Source organism: Apostichopus japonicus, chromosome 14, assembly GCF_037975245.1.
Source record: "Apostichopus japonicus isolate 1M-3 chromosome 14, ASM3797524v1, whole genome shotgun sequence".
Lineage (NCBI taxonomy): Eukaryota > Metazoa > Echinodermata > Holothuroidea > Aspidochirotida > Stichopodidae > Apostichopus > Apostichopus japonicus.
Window position 1 is genome coordinate 10,947,264 of NC_092574.1, and position 20,903 is coordinate 10,968,166.

The 20,903-nt window shown below is 38.8% G+C and overlaps 1 protein-coding gene across 7 annotated transcripts; it reads left to right on the forward strand.

Annotated features, from left to right (window-relative positions):
- Positions 1–225: 225 nt before the first annotated feature.
- LOC139979380 (zinc transporter ZIP1-like) lies at positions 226–20,697 on the forward strand. 7 transcript variants are annotated; one of them, XM_071990122.1, is made up of 4 exons: positions 226–519; positions 1,143–1,266; positions 10,138–10,319; positions 19,405–20,697. In XM_071990122.1, exon 4 carries the CDS (start codon positions 19,518–19,520, stop codon positions 20,685–20,687), a length of 1,170 nt encoding a protein of 389 aa, XP_071846223.1. In that variant the 5' UTR covers positions 226–519; positions 1,143–1,266; positions 10,138–10,319; positions 19,405–19,517; the 3' UTR covers positions 20,688–20,697. The 7 variants fall into 7 exon arrangements, with proteins under 7 accessions (XP_071846223.1, XP_071846219.1, XP_071846220.1 ...); XM_071990118.1 differs by lacking the exon at positions 10,138–10,319 and adding an exon at positions 10,367–10,509; XM_071990119.1 differs by lacking the exon at positions 10,138–10,319.
- The last annotated feature ends 206 nt before the right edge of the window (positions 20,698–20,903 follow it).

Consider the following 20,903-nt stretch of genomic DNA (forward strand, 5'->3'; position numbering starts at 1 on the left):
TTGGAGACAAGATCAACAGGCAGCCTTTTTCGCATTTTCGATCATTTTGGATTCTGGATAAAGCCTAAGAGCGATCAGCTTACAGTGGTGTGAAACACAATCGGGATTTCCCTTTCTGGGGAATAAGGGCGATAAAGATCGTGGCGTGGCTCTTACAGGAGATCACGAGACCCGATATCTCCGGTTACATGCACACGTCACTTCCGCTAAGAACACACAGACCGACGCGTCTGTAAAGGCAGGCACAGTTTATAGCACTATATAAACTACATACTTTTATTTGTAACTAAAATTTATCGTCGTAACCTTTTAGCGATTGCGTAATGCTTTTTCGTTTGACGTTGACCATCGGACGCGTTCTCACTTCTCAGATGCGGAACGGGTTCGGAGTAAGATTTATCCTGAGCGCCATTGCCCATGCGTTCAAAATTGTCATGCACCGACGGCAGAAAGAAAACAATATTGAGATATTTCAAATCTGTATATATGTGGGTGGAAGTTTTCGATCCTGTTACACGGGTAAGTTTTTTACAAACGTTTAATGTATTTATTCCATAGCCGAGGATGGAGACAATAAAATTGCATTGAATGATGAAAAATCATTGCGCTAACGTTTGACCTTTGAGATCATGATATTTGTCATCTCCATAGTTACCGGCTATTGCCAACAGAAACAATAGAGGAATGATGGTTTAATCACCATCAGTATATTACTATGCACATTCGTTCACGCAAAATATTGCCAACTCCTTCTGTAAGCTTATATATAGTCGTTTGATCGTCTAGGCGTAAATGTTCTAAACATGTGAGAAGGATCAACGGAAATTAAAGAGCGGTGGGAGGGGAGGGGGCTTGGGGGAAGGGGAGGGATTGGGGGAAAGGAGAAGGGAGGGGAGGGTGCTTGGGGGTAAGGGGAAGGGAAGAAAGCAGAATGATATTCAGGAGTAAGGGGTCCAGGCCGCCATGAAGAATTTATTTAGGGGCGTTACACCGCTACCCCCACCCCCTTTCCCACGCCCCTTCCAATACATTTTAAATGGTAACAGATAGCTTATGCTTGTTATGACCATTTAAATGTTGGCATCGTCGATGTTCCTCAAATATTTTCAATTATCTGATCATATTTTCCTTATCTCAAACAGAAGCCTAAAAAACAAGAACACAGAATGTCGCTCCAAAAGAAAACGAGAAGTGGTTCTTGTTGCATTAAGGGTTAGGGTTTAATTTAACTCTAACCCTGAATTCCACGAAGGGCCTGGTATAAAGGTAAGATTAAAAGCAAAGGTGTGAGGTCTAAATGGAAACTAGGTCTATGGGCTTACCTTTGCATCATCCGCATCTAAGCACACCGGTGTCTGTTTTCAATCAATCCATGTAAAGGTACTAGTACTACTATAGGCTTATAGTGAATGTATAAAATACACCGTAAAATATACCCTAAGACGTAACCGTATACAGAAATGAAATATAGACAAATGCACGAAATATTACTCGACACGATGTGTCATTCATTGTCGAAAGTTGAACTAACGTCCGGCGTCTTACGATATAATATTTAACTATAATTACGAGCTAATGTCTAATTAGATCTATAGTTATATATCAATGACATAATGACAGCGTATAGTAGATGGTGTTGTAACGGAGAGGAAGGGTGCCAAGGTTTAGAGTGGGGAGGAGCAAAGTGGGTATGGGTACGAGGGTATAGGGATAAGGGGAAAAAAAGGAAAGATTGTTGCGCATATTTTCCGTCGTTGAGTGATGTCTTTTGTCCTTGCACCCCACCCCCCCCCCCGTCGCTCTTCCACCCTTCTCATCCCTGTCCGAACCCCCATTTATGGTCTACGTTTGAGTCCTAATGTTACTTTTCAACCCGGTAGATTCCCTCCGAGTGTTACTTCTCTGACGTCCAACATCTGAAAAGATCTTTACAAAATATGCAGAAGGTTCAAAATGTGAGCGATGGTTGTAAATTATTCTCGGAGTTTATAAAAGTTGAATAAATGGTTGGGCGGTAAAAGTATGTCAACTTCTCTGACGTCAGAAAGGGTAAAAGTGGTGTCATAGGTCAGGTACGAATAAAGAACCAGTAATCAGACTATATATAACTGTGTGTGTTTATATATTTATATATATATAATTTCTATCGCGAAGGTATGAATTTTTCAAATGTTGCAATATTTTATAAATGCAATTGGCAACAGCAGAATGGATAATGTCATTAGGGAACTGCTAAGTATGTCTTTGTTTTGTTTTCTTGATAAAATAAAAGAAAGACACATTTTGATGAAATTCTAAGTAAAAAGAATTTCAACGGCTAAGCAAACATTCCAAACGTATCAGGTTTTAAGGATTAATCAGCGAGAAAATTATAATAGCCTTTTGAAGTAAAGCTTCTGAATAGCATTGGCCCAGAATGACGTCACAGACCCCATACTGTGATCCAACTTCATGGATCAATTGAAGGTTTAGCCAGTCTAAATAGGTTACATTCAATCAACCATACCTCGAATTAGGGGCGAGATATTTGTTATGTTATTTTTTTTTGGGGGGGGGAGGGGGGTGTCGAGTTCAGCTACCTATTGTGGAGTATTTTGTATATTCGTTATATTAGCCTTATATTACGGATCAGTCGCAAAATATCCTTTCAATGTCATCCCTTTCAAGAGTGATGATCCTGGACATTGTCACGAAGTTAATCCTCAATCTTTGGAATGCAGACTTTAATGACTTGTGGTGTTTGCTGCTTAATTTTACACCCCAGAGACAGAAAATAGTAAGTCACACAACCAGTGCAGTCGGCGCCCACTCTCACTCCCCACCCCCACCCACCCACTCCCCCTCCACCCGTCATGGCCCGGGGTCACAGCCGACCACTGGCATCCGCTGAATCGGCTAGTATATAGATAATTTTACGTGCAGTCAGTAAGCCAACACGGATATCCAGACTGGGTCCTGAGAAAGCCTGAGAGCGTCATATCCAGGCGTCTAGATGACACAAATGTAAAACATTGCTTAATGAAGCCCAAACCATGGTTTGGCGTCCGATGAATGTGGACTAGTTTGCTGGTGGCCCATTCTATTGATGGAACTGGTCATGATGCTTCTTGCTACGCCATTACGTGGACACTGCATATTATATCATAATATTGCATAATATTGCAAGAATGGGATGGGTTTAGCGAAAAATACCAAAATAGAGAAAAGAACCAGGTCTGCTAGCTTACGGGTACACTGATCTAGTTGTCATTACATCGATGTTACAACTTTTGCTCTTCATGCCCCAGCCAGCCTCTCCCCTTCCATGGAAAGCTGCAGGGACGCCATTGGTGGAGAGGGTCCCACAATTACCTACCTCGCTAGCCTGTATGACTCAGCTTATGTCGAGTAGCTCCACCGTAAGTGTATCAATGAATAAACTGCACACGTTGACGGGAAACAGCTGACCCTCGGTACTGGGATTTCGATATGTACCCCCTTGGAAAGAGATAAAAGGAAAAATTTCCATTTTAAAGTAATAGTTATTTGGGCTTGTAGTTACAATGACCCGTAAAGGGGGCAATAACTGTCATTCTTGTACCGCAATCCGGGTGATTCTTACCATCATATTTATGCATTCTCGCTTTATTTTAATGTCTATCGGGGTCCTTGACATTTATATTCAATAATTTATGGCTTAGGGACGATTTGATTTGACTATTAGTTATGTTTAAAATTAAAAACACAAAATAATTGAAAGAATAAATTAAAAAGTTCGCGAATGGTGACATCCCTTGCTACCATCATTTTCATATAAGACGCTAAAACGTGGACAATTCCCTTATCAGAGAACCTTTTATAAAGTGAACACCTACGGTATCAAATGTAGCTCTAAAAGCTGAGTGAAATCAAGCACTCGTTTAAGAACTGAATTGACATGAAGTCACTCGTTTATTAAAGTGACTTTTAATGCTCTAAAGATTGAGCGATCATACTAGACACTCTAAAAACAGTGACTTCGCACTCTTTGACAATTAATAGTGGACATTGTCTTGTATTATAGATCAATTGAACAATAGTTTGTTTGTTTTTAAAAAGGACAATATTTAACCTTAAGACAATTTAAAAGAGAAACACATTGTTCCAATTCCCATCTTGATAACTTGTTCTGTGAGATATAAATTATCAAAGAAACCACGAGTAGTTTTATTTGCATAAATAGTCTTTATATTGCACTGTCATTTCTGCAGTCGTACATAGGTAACACAAAGAGGTGGACGACATAGGGCATTAGATCGATATCGGCACTGTGAGAACTTAGGGGGGGGGGGCGTCCATGGAGGGAACAGTGATTTCGCACCTTGGATGAATAAACTAGCGTATTTCGTGACGGACAGGAAAATTTAATTTCTCAACAACAGAGCATTCCATGAAACCGGTTGGTAATTGCGCAAAGTGTTTTTCGTTTCACAAGCTTTGTTAACTCATTATATAGGCATATATTTTACAACCTGAGACATCGTTATACATTTGAAGGCAGATGTTTGATCTTTATATGTCATAATCCAAGAAAAAAGAACACTTTGATTGCTATAGTATAACGTTAACATATACAACCATTCCGGTTTTCAAGGTATTCATCTTTAAAATAGAATCCTCGTGACGTTAAAGGCTTCTCATTGTAAGCATATAACTGTTAATGTTAATACATTGTTTTATATATCCTATAATAACTCGATCAAAACATAAAACAGAGCTATTTACTGCCGCATATTATGTGTCAGTCACAAATGTGTCATGCATTGTATAAAGTTGTTAAGTTAGGCTATAAATGTGTTTTGTTTTTCAATTTGGTTTCTGTGTTGCATCTGAGACACTGAAACGTGTCTTAGACTAAGCAGTCCAGACGCTTTGATCAGCTTCAGATCATTTAAAGGAACATCGGAAATTAACAGCGCTAGAGGCGTACAACCTGGCTGGAGAACAGTGTTGACAACGGCCTGTAATATATCTATAATTAGTTTTGGGCCTCACTTTAACCGTTTTGCATCGCATTAAATTTGCACTTCTGACTTCCTATCAATCTCAGTCGCAACTACCTCCTTTCCCTAATTCCGCGGTATGTAAAGTACTTCGGTTTCTGACTGCTGCCCTCAATAACGAAATAGCAGTATAGGAGGGAGGGGGGGGGGGGCAAGGATTGGACAACTCAGTAAATGTCTTTACTCTTTTCCATTGATTATAATTACCCAGTAAGTATATTTTTTATACAATCTATAGCAACTGAACAGGAAAAAGTGTCTATTATCTATGGTAACTAAAATTAATGCCTTTAATACACAACTCGTGAATATATTACAAACATGAATAATAATAATAATAGTAATAATAATGGTTGAGAAGCTAGTTAAGTACGTTAAATGCACATATAGATAGATGTGTCTGTGTGTGTTGGGGCGTCTCGTAGGATTTCTCGTCGGCCAATACGGTACCCATGTACGCACTAAATGGCTAGTCAATATATCACGTAAGAAAAACCTCTCTTTTTCTTGTAATGAAGTCGTCTCTATAATCTTTTAAGCATAGGCCATCACTAACACTTTTCGTGGAAAGTATAAGCGTGCCACAATCCACTCACCGTAAAATACAAAGACAACTTTCATTAGCCATTCCGCCATGCATGTAGGGAAACCCCTGGATAACCAGGTATGTCCGTGTATTTCACAGATGTTTTATGGCTCACCCACCGTGTTTGTAGGGCAGTATTTCAGTTTTTTAAAGGAACGCGACAATGAGTTTAAGTAAAGTACAAATTAATAGGCAGTAAGCTGGTCGTGAAAGATCAGAGATTCTTTCCGTGCATTTTTGACGCAAGTCTGGCATTTAGTACAACACCAGTTTGGTTTCTCAAATAAGCTACAAACATAATACTAGATAGAGAACCAGACATGGTCAACAATCGTCAAACTTTAATACTTGTTGTGATACTATCACCATGAGCTTTTTATTCGGCCGCGATAAGGCATGTATAGTTGGGAATCAAGTTGGACCGTTAATATTTCCAGAAAAATAGTTTTGGAAAATTGTAACAAATTATTTTAACTGTGATCCATGGGGGGGGGGGGGGGGGGGCAACACATCTCAAGTTAAACACACGAAGAAAAAAGTGAATAGGAATATGAAACACTGTTTTCTAGTCTGAAGAGCAAGAATAGTTCAGAGAGAGCTAGACCATGGGGGATGATATTCAGGCCGCGTAGCCAGGCCGGGACAAAGTGGAGCCATCCACAAACCCCTCCCCACCCCGCATGTAGATTACCGTGACCCCCCCCCCCTCAACATGCAAAAGTTACTGCACGTAAGTACTGTGTCCCTCTTTAATTTGTAACTTTACCAATCCTTGTTGTTGGACCACTCCTAACACGATCGGTTCTCCCACCCCCCCCCCCCCCACACACAACTCAAAATTCGTGGCTACGGGTCTGATACTATTGCATCCGATATTACTGACCGATATCTCAACGGCCTTTCCGGACAACTCTTTAACCAGGACGTTTCCACACCACGCCTCTAACCCCCTCCCCCTCCACTCCCTCCCCTTTACAACCTTCTTCGTCCCTCAACATTGTTAGAAATAGGCAAAGGTTTCTAAAAGTGCCGTGTACATCTCAATGTTTCTGCTAATGATTTGTACCCGAAAACTAAGCAAGGCATTGAACGAGAACAATGAACCTAAATTTGGTTATCTGTTTTCAAATCTACATTAAATTTTATTGGTTATAAATGACCAGTATACTGAAGGTTAAGTTTACGTAAAGGACTCAGATATACATCCGATATCAAGTTTAGTTTGTCCCCAGGGGGTGGTGTAGGGGTGAGGTTGGTGTTACTATTGCCCCACGACTCAAAGGCATATTTCTTGAACCGAATTTTTGGGAGATTTTGCTTACAAACTCTAACATCTACTTAAAAATGGATCCCACATGAGTAAAAGGAGACATTAACTTAAGCATATATATTTAAATGATATATTTAATTCACCTAATATATAACGATGAGACAATATAATATAATAATGTAATTATATATATAATATAATATGACAATGAGAATACTTGATAGATTTATCCCCTATTTCCCAGGCTCGTTTAACTGATCCCTGGCCCTAGGCTGTTTGCTCCTACCTTCCACCCTCCCTCTCCTCCCTCCTCCCCCCCCCCCTCCAACTTCTCCATGCCTGTATATGACCATAGTTGTTGGTAGAACTGTGGTATTTTTATTCGAGAATAAATCGGGCATTTCTGTCTCTGTGTCTTATAATTATAAAATTAATCATATAATTATAAAACTCATTTGTGCTCCAAATTTGGGTTCATCCTTACTCTGCAAAATTATGTTGCAATATGATTTGCCAAGATATACGTTATTAATTAAAAATTAATAACTGACCCTGAAGTGAACTCATTATTGAGCTGGCAGTGTGTTCTTTTTATCGACGGACGGTTTATGCATCCTAACTCAACCACATCGAAAAAAAAACAACAACATACCACTTTAAAATAATATACGAGCGAAAATTTATCGACTGAGAATGCTCCTTTAATGCGGGGTGGTGATCCGTGTTAACCAAGTCGTACTCTCGCACGCAAAAGACTCATTAAACCATTCCTCTGCTAGCGATTCTATTTGGAATAGGTATAGATAGTTGAATATAGCTATACTGAGGAGTTTTGGAGATAACAACAACCCAAAAAAAATAAGGAACTAATTGAGGAGAAAGAGTTTGGAGGTGAAGGCGAGGGTAACTTTGAATTAAGTATCTATATGGTTAAAGGAGTTCAAGGAGTGTAAGAAGCAATTTCATCAACAAATATTTTCTCACATTCTCTTATTTTTTTAACATTTCGCGTAAATAGTGGCGACACTTTCAAACCCGCACATGTGATGTTTAGTATCGTAATGATATTTTAAAGACACATCCCCCCCCCCCGATTTATTCATACTATTTCACCACTATGGAGATATATGCATGTAGAGGGGTGGGATGGGGTGGGGAGGGGAGGGAAGGGGAGGGGGAATTTGCACAGTTGATTTACGTAAATTGATAGTTGAAATTGTCAGGGTATCTTAAGTATAACTTGTAGCAAATAATTGTGACGTCAGAGTTGTGCACTGACAACAAAATGTATTGATTTACTTTATTTCTAATTTGTTTATGTTACCCTTGGATTAGAAAGGGTTCCAATTGCATGTGAAATGAATAGTACATTTATACCATTGACTGGATAGAGAGTGAGTGCTCATACTGATATAGATCTATCTCAAGTTTGAAGTAAAAACAAATCTGATGGAATTCAATTTTGAACGAAAACGGTTTCGCTAATCTGCATATATTGCCATCACACCTGTTTGCCCGAAGTTCAACTTTTGGAAATATTTCGTTGTTACTTAAAATTAAACAAAGAAAGACAGAAAAACCAAATAAAATAAAAGTATCTGTAAATTGAATATAAATTTCATTCGGATACTTAGACTATGTTCCTGTTTCAATGTTCAAACAATACATTTACACCCGGAAATATATTTCTATTATTAACATAAAATGCCAACAGATATTTTTTCCGAATTTAAAATATAATTATTAATTTTGTATTATCCTGTTGGCAAGAAACCCCGGAAGTATTGTCTGTATCATTTTGATAAATAAATATAGAAATCTTGTAAGTTCAAGTGAGAAATACCAAGCCAGTTCTCTAGGCGGTGGAGATGACGATAGATGGCGCTCTTGCAGTATGGCTGTTTCAGTACAAATGTGCAATGTGTACAATATGCCGCCTGCTTAGTTGGCCAGGATCAGATGCAAATGTTTCGAAGTAACAGAAAATAACTTACGAAGATGGTTGGTTAATTTCTGCTCAACAAGTAGACCTATACTTTAAACATTGGACCGTTTCTAAAACATTATTGCTAATCGGCGACTCACATTTCAAAACGCCAAAACTCTGGAAATTATCATTTTGATGAGATGTACTAACCATGGAAACGGTACAAAATCTGAAACTTACCGTTTTGCACAATTACTATCACCTTAACAACGCATCGATGTCTTGAATATTACCGTTTTGAATCGGAGATGTAATCAATGTGTGAAACGTCATCAAATCCGAAAATTAACGTTTTCCACACTTGCAATACTTGCTTGTCAAAATCGTCAACAATTTCACACTTAGTACCAAGTACTAAATGTACAAAACTGTAATTTTTAGATTCTCACGTTCTCAAGTAAGTGTTGGAGATGTCTATATTTTTTCTTTCTGTTTTGAACCTTTTGTCAGGATGGTAGTAAGTGTACAAAATGGGAACCTTCAGACATATTTACCGGTTTTCAGATTTTGACGTTTTCTTGAGAAATAATAAGTATGCAATATATATATATATATATATATATATATATATATATATATATATATATATATATATATATATATATATATATATATATATATATATATATATATATATATATATATATATATATATGAAGAAAAGTCTACTTTTACAATTTGAAAGGGCGCCACGAACATGTCACGTTCATGATACATGCGCCCCAGATTAAAATGATATTGTATTTATAAACCCCCTACAAGATGGACAAATGTTTTCATTAAGATGTCGTTTTTTCTCTCGCTAACTGCTATAAAGCCAGGTAGTACAGTCGAGATCCAGCTAGGACGAAAATTCATCAGTAATTAGATAGAGAATTTGTTGAAGGAATTAAACTCGTCGTAGGAATATGCTAAATAGCGTTCTTTGTAGCTCAGTTTGGGAGCCACTGAATTCCTCCTCAGGCGCGAAGGTGTGTGTTTTTTGGGGGTGGGGTGGGGTGAGGTGGGTTGCACATCACCCTCTTCAACCGCACAACCTCTCACGCACATATTAGACCTACCCACATAGGGCATATAATTTATAGCCTACATAGCCTATGCCTCAGAATGCACCATATTCACGTTATAAAATGTTGTTTGCTTATCTGTGGAGTTACCGCACACATCTTCCTACATGCGAGTTGGTATTAACGAACGTGAGTATTCATAAAAAAATATATATATAAAAATGACCCTGCTAGCAATTATGCATTACCTTTTTTTTTGGTTTCAGTATTGTAGCCTACGTTGAAAGAATTATGCAAATATAATGTTCACATGGACTTCCTTAAACCTGTCAATGCAACATATTGTGTGTATACAAAAAATGCTTACTGAAGCAGAGTCAACGCCTCGTTCTACAGACCCGTTAGTGACAACACTGCAGTCATCGGATTGTAGAAACTGCTTACCAAGGTAATAAATAAATAAATAAATATATATATCATCGGTCTAACTTACAGGGTAGACTACTTTGAAAGGCTTACTTTCTTTACTGAGAGGTACTATATACACGCTAGAAAAAGATCCGAGTACGTGCAGACTTTTTCTTGGCGCTGATTTGTCAAAAGGGTTCTTGTTGCCGTGGAGACCTGACCTATTACAGGTTTAGTAAAATACCGTTATAATATTGAAGTATTAATCTCAAATCCCTTTCACATGTTCAATTTGTTTCTTCTTATCAAAGGGACCAGAACCGTAACATTTGCATATATTGAAACTTTGAAAGTAACATTTGCATATATCGAAACCTTGAAAAGTATAGTAACTTATACTTGTGATAGCAAAGTCATATGTTATAACCTTATACCCTCAGTCTCACAAGACTAAGACTACACTAAATGTTAGTTTGCCATGAAGCAAAACAACGTAAAGAAACAGCTTTGAATGTCAAAGTTCAGGTTACACGGAATGTCACAGCAATGATTTTTAACCATGATGCAGAATGTTGAACATATAGATCCAGGCTCCTTTAATACATTCACCGCGTTTTAAAATTTTTGTAAAGCTTAAACATGGTTCGTGCTTTGTATTAGCTAGGCTATATTCAGTGCAGAATCCCATTAAGAAAAGAATGCGGTTTACATGCCAGAGGAATACACGGTATTTACCGTAACAGATTGTTTCCGGGTCGCAGTATTGTTAGCGTGAACCAAGTCATATAAATATTTTCTAAAACCTTTAGCATGCAAAGCAAGCTTTTCCAAGGTAGTCCTAAAGTTCTGGAGATTCCGAAATCCTAATTTATTTCCAAAACATTGAGGAGTGAATATACAAATTTGAAAATAAAGCATACCAAATTCAATTTCCTTATCTCTTATAGTAGGCTAGGCTACTTTAGACGGCATCGCTACCAAGTATCTATCCAAATTATCTATATTCCCAATATAGGCCCATCCGTCGTTTGGGGGTCCCATGGGTTACCGTATTTTCCCGCCTGACAATAAACCTTGGGAAGAAAATTCAAACTTATCTCGGTGGCTATGACTTCAACCAGTCCACCTTCCAATCTTACTTTCAACTGCACAGTTTTTGTTTTTTTATATTTCCAAGTTAATTGCACAGTATATTGCTTATCTTGTTATCATAGCCTAGTTTCTATTCTCAAAAATAAATATGTAATAATGTTTTTTTTTTCTTGTTAAATGAGGTTTGGTCCTCCCCGCTCTAGAAACTAGCAAAGCATTGAATAAGAAGTTCCTGCCCAACCCTAACACTGCCCCGGACCCCACCCCCTTACTACCCTGGTTTTTATGTTCGTATAGCCTACGTATACGACTATAATTAATTGGCTCTTTGTTCTTTCTCTTTATGTCTTAGTCAAAGCATTGTATCATTTGGAGTAAAGCACAGTAAGGCTGTTGATAACAGCATTGATTAGCTCTTAGCGTATTACGAAACCATCTCAATCATAATTCATTAACAGAAACTATTTATTATAGCATCGTAATAAACAAGCACTGCTGGACGTTTTGTCGTCATTTGTTCTTGGTGTGAATGCGAGATGGTTTCGTTATGAGCTCGTTATGAGGGTTATGTTAATATATTATTTTTGTTTTGTTTATGTGTGTGTGCGTGGGTGGGAGGGGACAGGGTTGAAATGGGGGTGGGAGGGGAAGGGTTGAAATGGGGGGTGAGAGGGGTTTAACCCCTGTGGTTCCGCGTCTACCTAACTCACCTCGATCCGTTACCCAAAGGTTACTGCATAGATGGAGCTCCTTTCACCGCCAATTACCATGTGCAACCTACAATGAACTACCGGTAGGTTCAGACGAACTTGTTCGTAACATTCTGCTCAGAGGAAACAAAAATGTTTAAGTTCACGCTATACATAAGTTGCCCGGAAATGATAAAAACACTTAAGGCAACCTGAGAAAGTATTTACAACACATGCTACAGTGTACTCTATTGCACTAGTAGTCAATTCCCATTGAACGGCGTGTTTGCACAAGAAATGACCTTTCACCACATTATAATAACCAAATAGAAACATTCGTTGAATCCCGTCGAAAGGATATGAATAAACATGATCGTCTCGTGGTGTGTATTGTTCAACACCCTCAACACAGGTCTATAAGTATAACAGTTTACTTGTGTGGGATTATCATACTTCAAACGAGCTCATTTCAATGTACTTTTCCATGTGTGTTTCATCACGGAGTAAGCTTTTGTCAATGGGAAGAACATATTTCTTCTTGAACTTTGAAAGAGGAACTTAACATATCACAGAAAGCTTTAAAACGGTAAGAGTTATCATTAATTTTGTATTGTTCATTAATATTGTACTAAAATAGGTTGTTTACGACAGTACTGTTCAAAGTTTCGGTTTTGCACACGATGTACAAATTCTGCACACGACTCGTGGATATGGTGCGTCCACAACACAGTGTATAAAGGTTACGTATAATTATGACAAGCCAAATAATTAAGTATTCCGGGTTGATCCAGGGGCGTATCCAGGATTTTCCAATAGGGGGGCGCCAGGCATGAATGATCGCCGTCCTGGGGGATGGGTCTAAGGGGAGGGGTGTACAATTTTTGCTTTCAAAGAAGGGCTGAAATGCAAAATGGTGTCATATGCATGGGCGGCGATCCGTACTTCCGAGTTGGGGGGGGGGGGGATATGACCTTGTTGACTATCTAAGCGTAGCGCCACCATGGGTTGGCGCGAAGCGTACAAGAAAATTTTGGGATTAACAAACCCTCTAGATGGCCGGAAACGGCACTTCCCGAGGTTTACAAGCGGCATATACCCAACTTTAAAATAGGGATGTCATGTCCGAAATATCTCATAATCAGGATCCAAAATACTTTTTTTTTTAATTTCGGGTGTTATTTTGGGAAAATTGCCCCTGTCAATCTTGTTTCAGGCGCAACGTTAGAATGTTCGAGAGCTCTGTTATATTATTCGATGAAGAAAATGGCCTCATGCAGGCTATTATAGGCCTATACACATGCAATACACAATTACACATAGTTACATTCCTAGGTACCGATTGCTAGGGCATCCAGGTGAAACGTGTATTAAGCTTTACCCTGGTTACATGAGATTCTCAGCTGTTCGAGGGAACATGTACGTGTGTAGGCCTACTATAGGGCCTATATGAATACTATGAGAGTGCATATATGTACTATATCAATACCGTGGGCGCAATAATACATTTTGTTGTTATAGGGCCAATGAAGCCTACAGTCAACTATTTTTGCTTTATAAAGACGATTTATTTGAAAAGATCGCACTGCGTTTATGGTAGGCGAGAAATGAAGCTAAAAAAGAGCCGTACATTAACGAAGATGCATAAATGTAGGCATGAAAATATTCTTATCCCTGGCATTTGGTGGGGGGGGGGATATGGTGCATTACATCCCCTCCACCCATTTTCATGGGGGGATATATCCCCCCTCCACCCAGGATCGCCGCCCATGGCCATATGTGATCCATTTTTCGACCTTAATGATAAGCAACATTTCCAGTAAATATGGACACAAAATGCACAATTTAGTTTGGCTGGCATGTCATTTAGTGTTTATAGTGATAATACAAACACAATTACCATCTATGTTTCTAAAACTATTATGCCGCCGAACTTCGCCAGAACCTTTTTTTTGGCAAACAAAAAATAAAGCATACGGGAGGGGGGGGGGGGGGTTGAGCGATCACCGACATCTCACATAAAGGTCGTCATCAATTTTTTTTTTTTTTTGCTAAACTTTTTTTTTTTTTTGGTGACGGCCAATAGGGGAGGGGGTCGCGCGCCTGTTGCGCCCCCCTGGATACGCCCCTGTGATCGGTCGAAAAAAAATCATGATTATCGGCCGATAATCCAGGTTTATCAACCGAAAATCCAGATTTTCAACGATAAACATGGATTATCGCTTGAGAAATCTAGAATATCGCTGATAAACTTGGATTATCAATGGAAAACCTTGGATTATCGATCGAAAAACCTGGATTATTAGCAAATGACCTGGATTATCGGTCAAAAATCTAGGTTTATCGGGCCGAAATCCAAGTTTATCAAACCAAACCTCCAGGTTATGAAATGATATATTATAAGTTTAACGGTGATATATACCAGGTTTTCGAGTGATAATCCATGTGTTTCGACCGAAAACCTGGAATATCAAATTATTGGGCATTCGGCTATAGCCATATTCATAGCACAATGCTCAATTGACTAGACTAAAATTCGCCAACTGCCAAACCATGGGCTACATAGCAAGGATATAATGTTTCAAGTGGCATATCCTCACCACCGGTATATCACTGGATCAGTTATGTCATTTGGCATAGCCTATATCGTGTTACCTTCCAAATATCCTCCCCATTATATTAAAGATGAGGGTTTGGTCTATCGATCATTGTCCAAGTTGCAGATTTCGACCGTTTATAGACGGAGCTACAAAAGAGGAGCAAGTTTTGTATCCGTGCATCCCAACCCTTCCTCTCGGAATACTGAATTTGAATACACCCTTTTTATGTTTACACCTTTCTGTCCACTGTAGGCCCTATTTTACGTTGTTTTGCACACCAGCAGCAGACCCCCCCCCCCCCCCAACGGTAATGGTATCTGAGAAACCCCCAAACCAATCGTGCCTCGATCAGTGTCATACTATACAGTAAATTTTTGCTTTTGATCCCGTCGGTCAATCGCAGAAGGGTGAGGGTAAATGAGAGGCGCGACCGGGCCCTGGGCCGGGGTCGGGGGAGCGGCAGCATATCGGACAGGTTTAGTGATCTTCCTAGAAAGATTTTTACTATGCAGGCGATTGAAGCAGACATTCCAACAGTCATGTTATAACGTTTTTAGTAGGTCTAAAGATGTTTCATATGTATTATTCATTGACTCCCCCCAAGAAACAAACAAATCCTGCAAATAATATAAGATCTATACCGTATTATAAACATAAATATTTTGATTTAAAGTAGGGCAGCGAAAACTGTCCACCCCTCTGTTCGTATGCTTGTAAATACTCTAAAAGATGGAATGTTATTCGTAAACGTGTAAAACTTAGTACATATTCTTTTCAATTAATAACCATGATATTGTGGCTGTAACGCTAGGGTCAGTATTTGATTCTTATTTGCCAGGTAGACCAATAAATAGTATAAGCTAAAAAGAACAGTCATAGGTCGGCAGGCATACACGAAATCAATTATCAACAACATTACAAGCAAATTGCGTATGCAATTTCGGTATGTGTTGTGTTTAAACTGAGATGTTTAACCCCTAAATGCACACTGGGTCGATATCGACCCAAATAATCATTGAATTTATAAAAAAATAGTACTCAGCCATCTTACATCATACAACATTCATTAAGGTATTGAAATGTAGCTAAGACCATACGTTTGTGTATAAAACAAATAAAAAGGGGGGTCACTGTGATTTTTTTTTAGTGGGTGGGGCTCAAAGGTCAAAGGTCAATCTGAAAATGACGTAATTTGGCTAAAAATCGATGTTCGCTTCATAAAAATCGTGACAGAAAATAAGAGTTGAACAAACCCCCCCATTATATTTGGTATAAACCCTAACATGTTTTGAACATATTCTGAGCATTTCAGGAACATATCTATAGAGAGCTCTGAGAAAAATGCAAATGACCTTGAAATTTCCTGTAATTTGACACCAAAATCGTCCAAATCCGTTCATTTTTGATAAAATTCTCATTCCCGAACGCTTCAACCTACGTACGTGGTTTTTTTTTCTTATTTTAGATATTTAGGCCACTGCAACATTTGTAATTGATAGTTATGGCATAGCGCCCTCGCATTCCTTTGTAAAGTCGATAGCAACCACTGTTCTTGCGTAATATTGTCTTTGAATGTTTAGTGTACAGTCTCAATGGACTAATTAGTTACGTGTACACTTTCAATAGGCCGTGGCCCAAATTTACGGTCCAATAGGCCCTAAAGATGTGGGACGATTGGTCAGATACCATGATAAGGTCCAGGACCTTCTGGTCGAACCAGTTTATCAAGGTTCGGTCCTTTTGAGGACCCAGAAATCGTAAGTCAATAGCGTTGTTTACAAAAAAGGCTAGGCTAGGCCTAACGTTATGCCAACGTTAGGCTGTAATTTTCGAAAGTAAACAAAGTAAACATCATTTGTACTAAATGAAATCAGTCATAACTCTGTCAATCCTCAATAGATTTCAGAAAATAAGGTATCATCTGAAAGAGCAACCCCAGAAGAACCTTTATCATACAATTTGAAGTCAATTTTGAAGTCATTAGGGATTTTTATTGTATTTTGGTGTTTTCCAATTAAAACTAATTTGCATATTAAAATTTGCATATAATTTGCAATTTTTATAAAATTATCAATTCCAAATTTTGTTCTCTATTGATCTAAATCAACTTCCTAATAGAGAAGTTGTCCCTAACCTTTATAAACCAGCCCTAACAAGATAAGTGCCCCAAATCCTAATTGTGTGCCCAACCCCCCATGTAAAGAAGGGTTAACAATATCAGGACTTTCTAGGTAGAGACAAATCAACCCACCTCCCGCCCCCGCCCTTATATTTCTACTATTGTTTCCTATTCCCGACACCATGTATCTACGCGTATGTTACATACCTATACCATAACAATCATATCATTTTGAAGCCTTTTCAATACAAGATATGTGGTTAACGTTATTTCGTTCATCATGTTTGGTATGCAAAAAAATATCACCGAAACTTTATGAATTGCAACTTAAGCGGAAATATTACAATATCACAACCGCCGTAGGGACTAATACTGCAAGAAAGAATATAACTTAATACGTGACCAGAAAAATTGGTCACGTGACGCGTCGCTAATAGACTCGTACAAAGTGCGAAAAAAAGAAAGAAAAGAAAACAGAAGAAGTATGAACAGCTATGAACCAGAGGGAAGTAATATTACAAAAAAAACCGAGGCACTTGTTGAAGAGTTTCACTTCCTAAACACTGAAAAAAAGGCAAATCAGCAATAAATAGAAAAACAATTGAAACAGAGGAATTAAAGAGAAAGTAAACACAGCAACCATTTTTTTTTTAAATAATACGTACCCCGACTTCAAGACCCCACCTACCATCATAAAACCTACCACCTACCACCCTCCCCCACTAAAACTCACAACTTCCCATGCACATTGAAGTTGTGCTGTGACATTAACCCATGTAGTGTATGCACTCGGACATAATAAAATATAAGCAAGAACTTGTAAAGTTACTTAAATATAAACAAATTGATTTATACTGGCCATAGAGGAGGCACTACTAGTGGTAGACACACACAGCGCCTACATCAACCACAAACCCTCCCTGTCTTACAGATTTCGCCAAACGCCATGAAATTTTCCTTCAGTTTAAAACTGTTCTACGTTTGCAAGAACCTGTGGCATGTCAATTCCCTCTCTAGTTAGAAAAAAAGTCACACAATGTGCCTTTGATATTTTATTCGTGTTTCACACGACTTGCCTGTATCACCATTATATTCGTTTATACATAGAAGAGAAAATAAGAAAGTCCCAACCCCCCCCCCCTCCCCGCCCTCCGCTTGTAGGTAGTGTCAGTGTGTTTGAATTCAGTTTCCGTCGAAGGCCTGCAGACGCTTGCAAGCAAGTTGCATCGGATGGGTTGTTAATTTATAAGTATAGGCTACACGCATTTTACAGTATACGTGCATATCGATTACCGCGCAATTACCCACATTTGGAGGAATATAAATGTCTTGTGTCATATGTTAACTGGCTTAACTATGCCTATACCAGCAGACAGATCAAAGCTAATACTTTGATTTACGACTACTATCTTAAAGAAATACAACACTCCATTGCAGCAGCAACATTTTGTCACAAATTGTGATGAAGATAGGAAACAACAGTGGCGTAGGAAGGTACTTTTGAGTGGGGGGGGGGGGGGGGCTGAAGACTGATGGCCGGCCTGGGGAGGGGTCTAAGGGGAGGGGTCTAGGGGAGGGGTTCCCCTCCCCTTTGGATTTTTTGCATTTCCAGGTGGCCTCAGATGCAATTTGGTGCAATATAACACACTTCAACCCACCCGCTCCATTTTGTATATAATTTTGCATTTTCACCTGGCCTTAGATGCAATTTGGTGCTCCAAATGAGATTTTTTTCTCATTTGGAAATGAAAAAGGGGTTTTCCGACTTGCGAAGCGGGGGGCGGAATGATACTTCCGCCCCTCCATATTTTTCACTGGGGGGGGGGGGCTGGCGCCCCCAGCCCCCCGGTTCTTACGCCCTTGGGAAACAAAGTTATTCAATGATGATACCAGTAGTTTGTTCAAGGTTTATATCCAAACCCTGACATTAAGGCCTGTACTGCAGGGGAGGAGACGTTATCATCATTTCAGCCGTTAAGAAGCAAACCCTGAGATTTATAATATTTTAAGGCTGAATACCTTGAGAACCTTAAAGGCTAGAGAAACAATACTTGCACAGAAATGTATATACCTGTTACTTTCACTCTTACATTTTACGACTAAACTTGTACCTAATGCCATCCTTGGAACCTGTTCATGTGTAAACTTTATTTCGAAACTGCCTACATATGTCTTTAAAAACTATCAAGGTTGTGGTGCCAACCATTCTTACCGTAGTATAGTGCATACATACCGTATAGTATATATAACCCTACATTAGTGTATGGATACCAGTCATCTATATACACCAGAACAATCAGTGTTATTGTTATGTCAACCATGCAGTACCGGTAGTAGCCTAAGGAAAAGAATCGGGAAGCGAGTTGATATATTGTACTATGTATTCTGTTCTTTATAAACATGGATTTGTATAAGTGAGACCAGTGAGTTATAAGACCTTTTGTAACACTGTTGTAACCCTGTTGTATATAAACTGATTTATGATTTTGAACAGGAGCTAAACTGTCGCACTAAAGTGTAGGCCTATACCATTGTTCAATCAGACTATATATATATCTGGAGAGTATATTGTTTGTTCCTCTGATTTTGACATTGCAATATCTATCTTTTCTTGTTTTCTCGATGAAGGTTACCCGAAGAACTACGGTATTTTTATTAGGAAATTCAACGTCGCCCGGATCAGAACCAGAATAATAGAGCGGTCGAATAACTGAACAACGAGAAAAGAAAATCAACTGAAGATGGATATAAACTTGCTCAAAGTAGCAGTCTTGACTATTTTACTCGTTACAACTATGGTGGTTGGTAGCCTTCCTTTTCTCTGTTTCAGTAGTGGAAGGAATACACAATCCCCCACGAGAGCTCGCATATTTAGCTTTTTAAATTGTTTAGCTGGAGGAGTATTTTTTGGTCTGTGTCTACTCGATCTCATCCCAGATGTTAATGAAAGTTTCGAGCAAGCTTTTGAGAATATGGGTGTGGATGTTCATGATTTTCCAGTGGCTGAGGTATCCGTAGCTATCGGCCTTCTTCTTATTCTTATTATTGAACAGACATTTCTTATGCTTCAACTGAGATTTTACAACGATCCAGATGGCAAACAAACAACGGAAGAAAGAGTAGAAGAAGATGTCGGAGCCGACGAAACAGATATTCTTCTCTCATCTTCATCACCGGGACAAGATCCAGCAACGTTTGGAACCTTTAATAGTGGACGACCGGGAGAGAGAGATTCAGAACAGGGAGGCAGAGGAGTAGAAGAGATGAATTTGAAGAATGGAGAAGAAGATATTAAAAGTCAACGTAGAAAAGGGGCGTCTAGTAATACTGGAAGTCGAACAAATTCATCTCGTAATCTTCCAGCCGGTTGCCACGGACATGGTCACCACGTCACAGAAGCTGTGACTAATGAAGGAGACGCAGACGTTATGCATGGGACTCGTAAATCGGCGGCATTTAGATCTCTACTTCTTCTTAGTGCCCTTTCCTTCCATTCGATATTGGAAGGAATAGCAATAGGTATCAACACGCATGCGCGAGACGTTCTAACACTTTGCCTCGGGATTTCAATACATAAAAGCGTTATAGCGTTCAGCCTAAGCATTAACTTTCTTTTGACGATGAGGAAATTGAATGCGTTTCTATGTCTAACGACGTTCGCGTTGATGTCACCTATCGGCACTGTTTGTGGGATTTACATCGAGTCGGCGATAGAGGGGACCATCTGGGGTGGCATCTTACAAGGCTTAGCGACGGGCACATTCCTTTACATCACTTTCTTTGAATTACTTAACCATGAGATTGAATCGCAAAATGATAAACTTATGAAAATACTAGCGATTTTGCTCGGTTTTGGAATAATTTGTGCACTGATTGCCTTTCAAAACTTTTATCTTAACGCACCGACATGATGTTTTGATACCCCCCCCCCAGCTCCACTGAAATATTAATCACAATCGTTAATACTGAAATATTATATCACTTACTGACAAAAACTTAAAACGATTTATTAAAATTTTACAACCAATTATAGTTTTCACTCTTTCTTTTCTCATCTGTAAGTTCATGTATATATAAATCGTATATGCAAGTTGTAATCAAGAAAACGGGGCAATTTTCGTTTGTCT

Bases quoted from the DNA above. Each gene is read 5' to 3' on its own strand.
- LOC139979380 (XM_071990122.1), top strand. From the start codon at position 19,518: ATGGATATAAACTTGCTCAAAGTAGCAGTCTTGACTATTTTACTCGTT.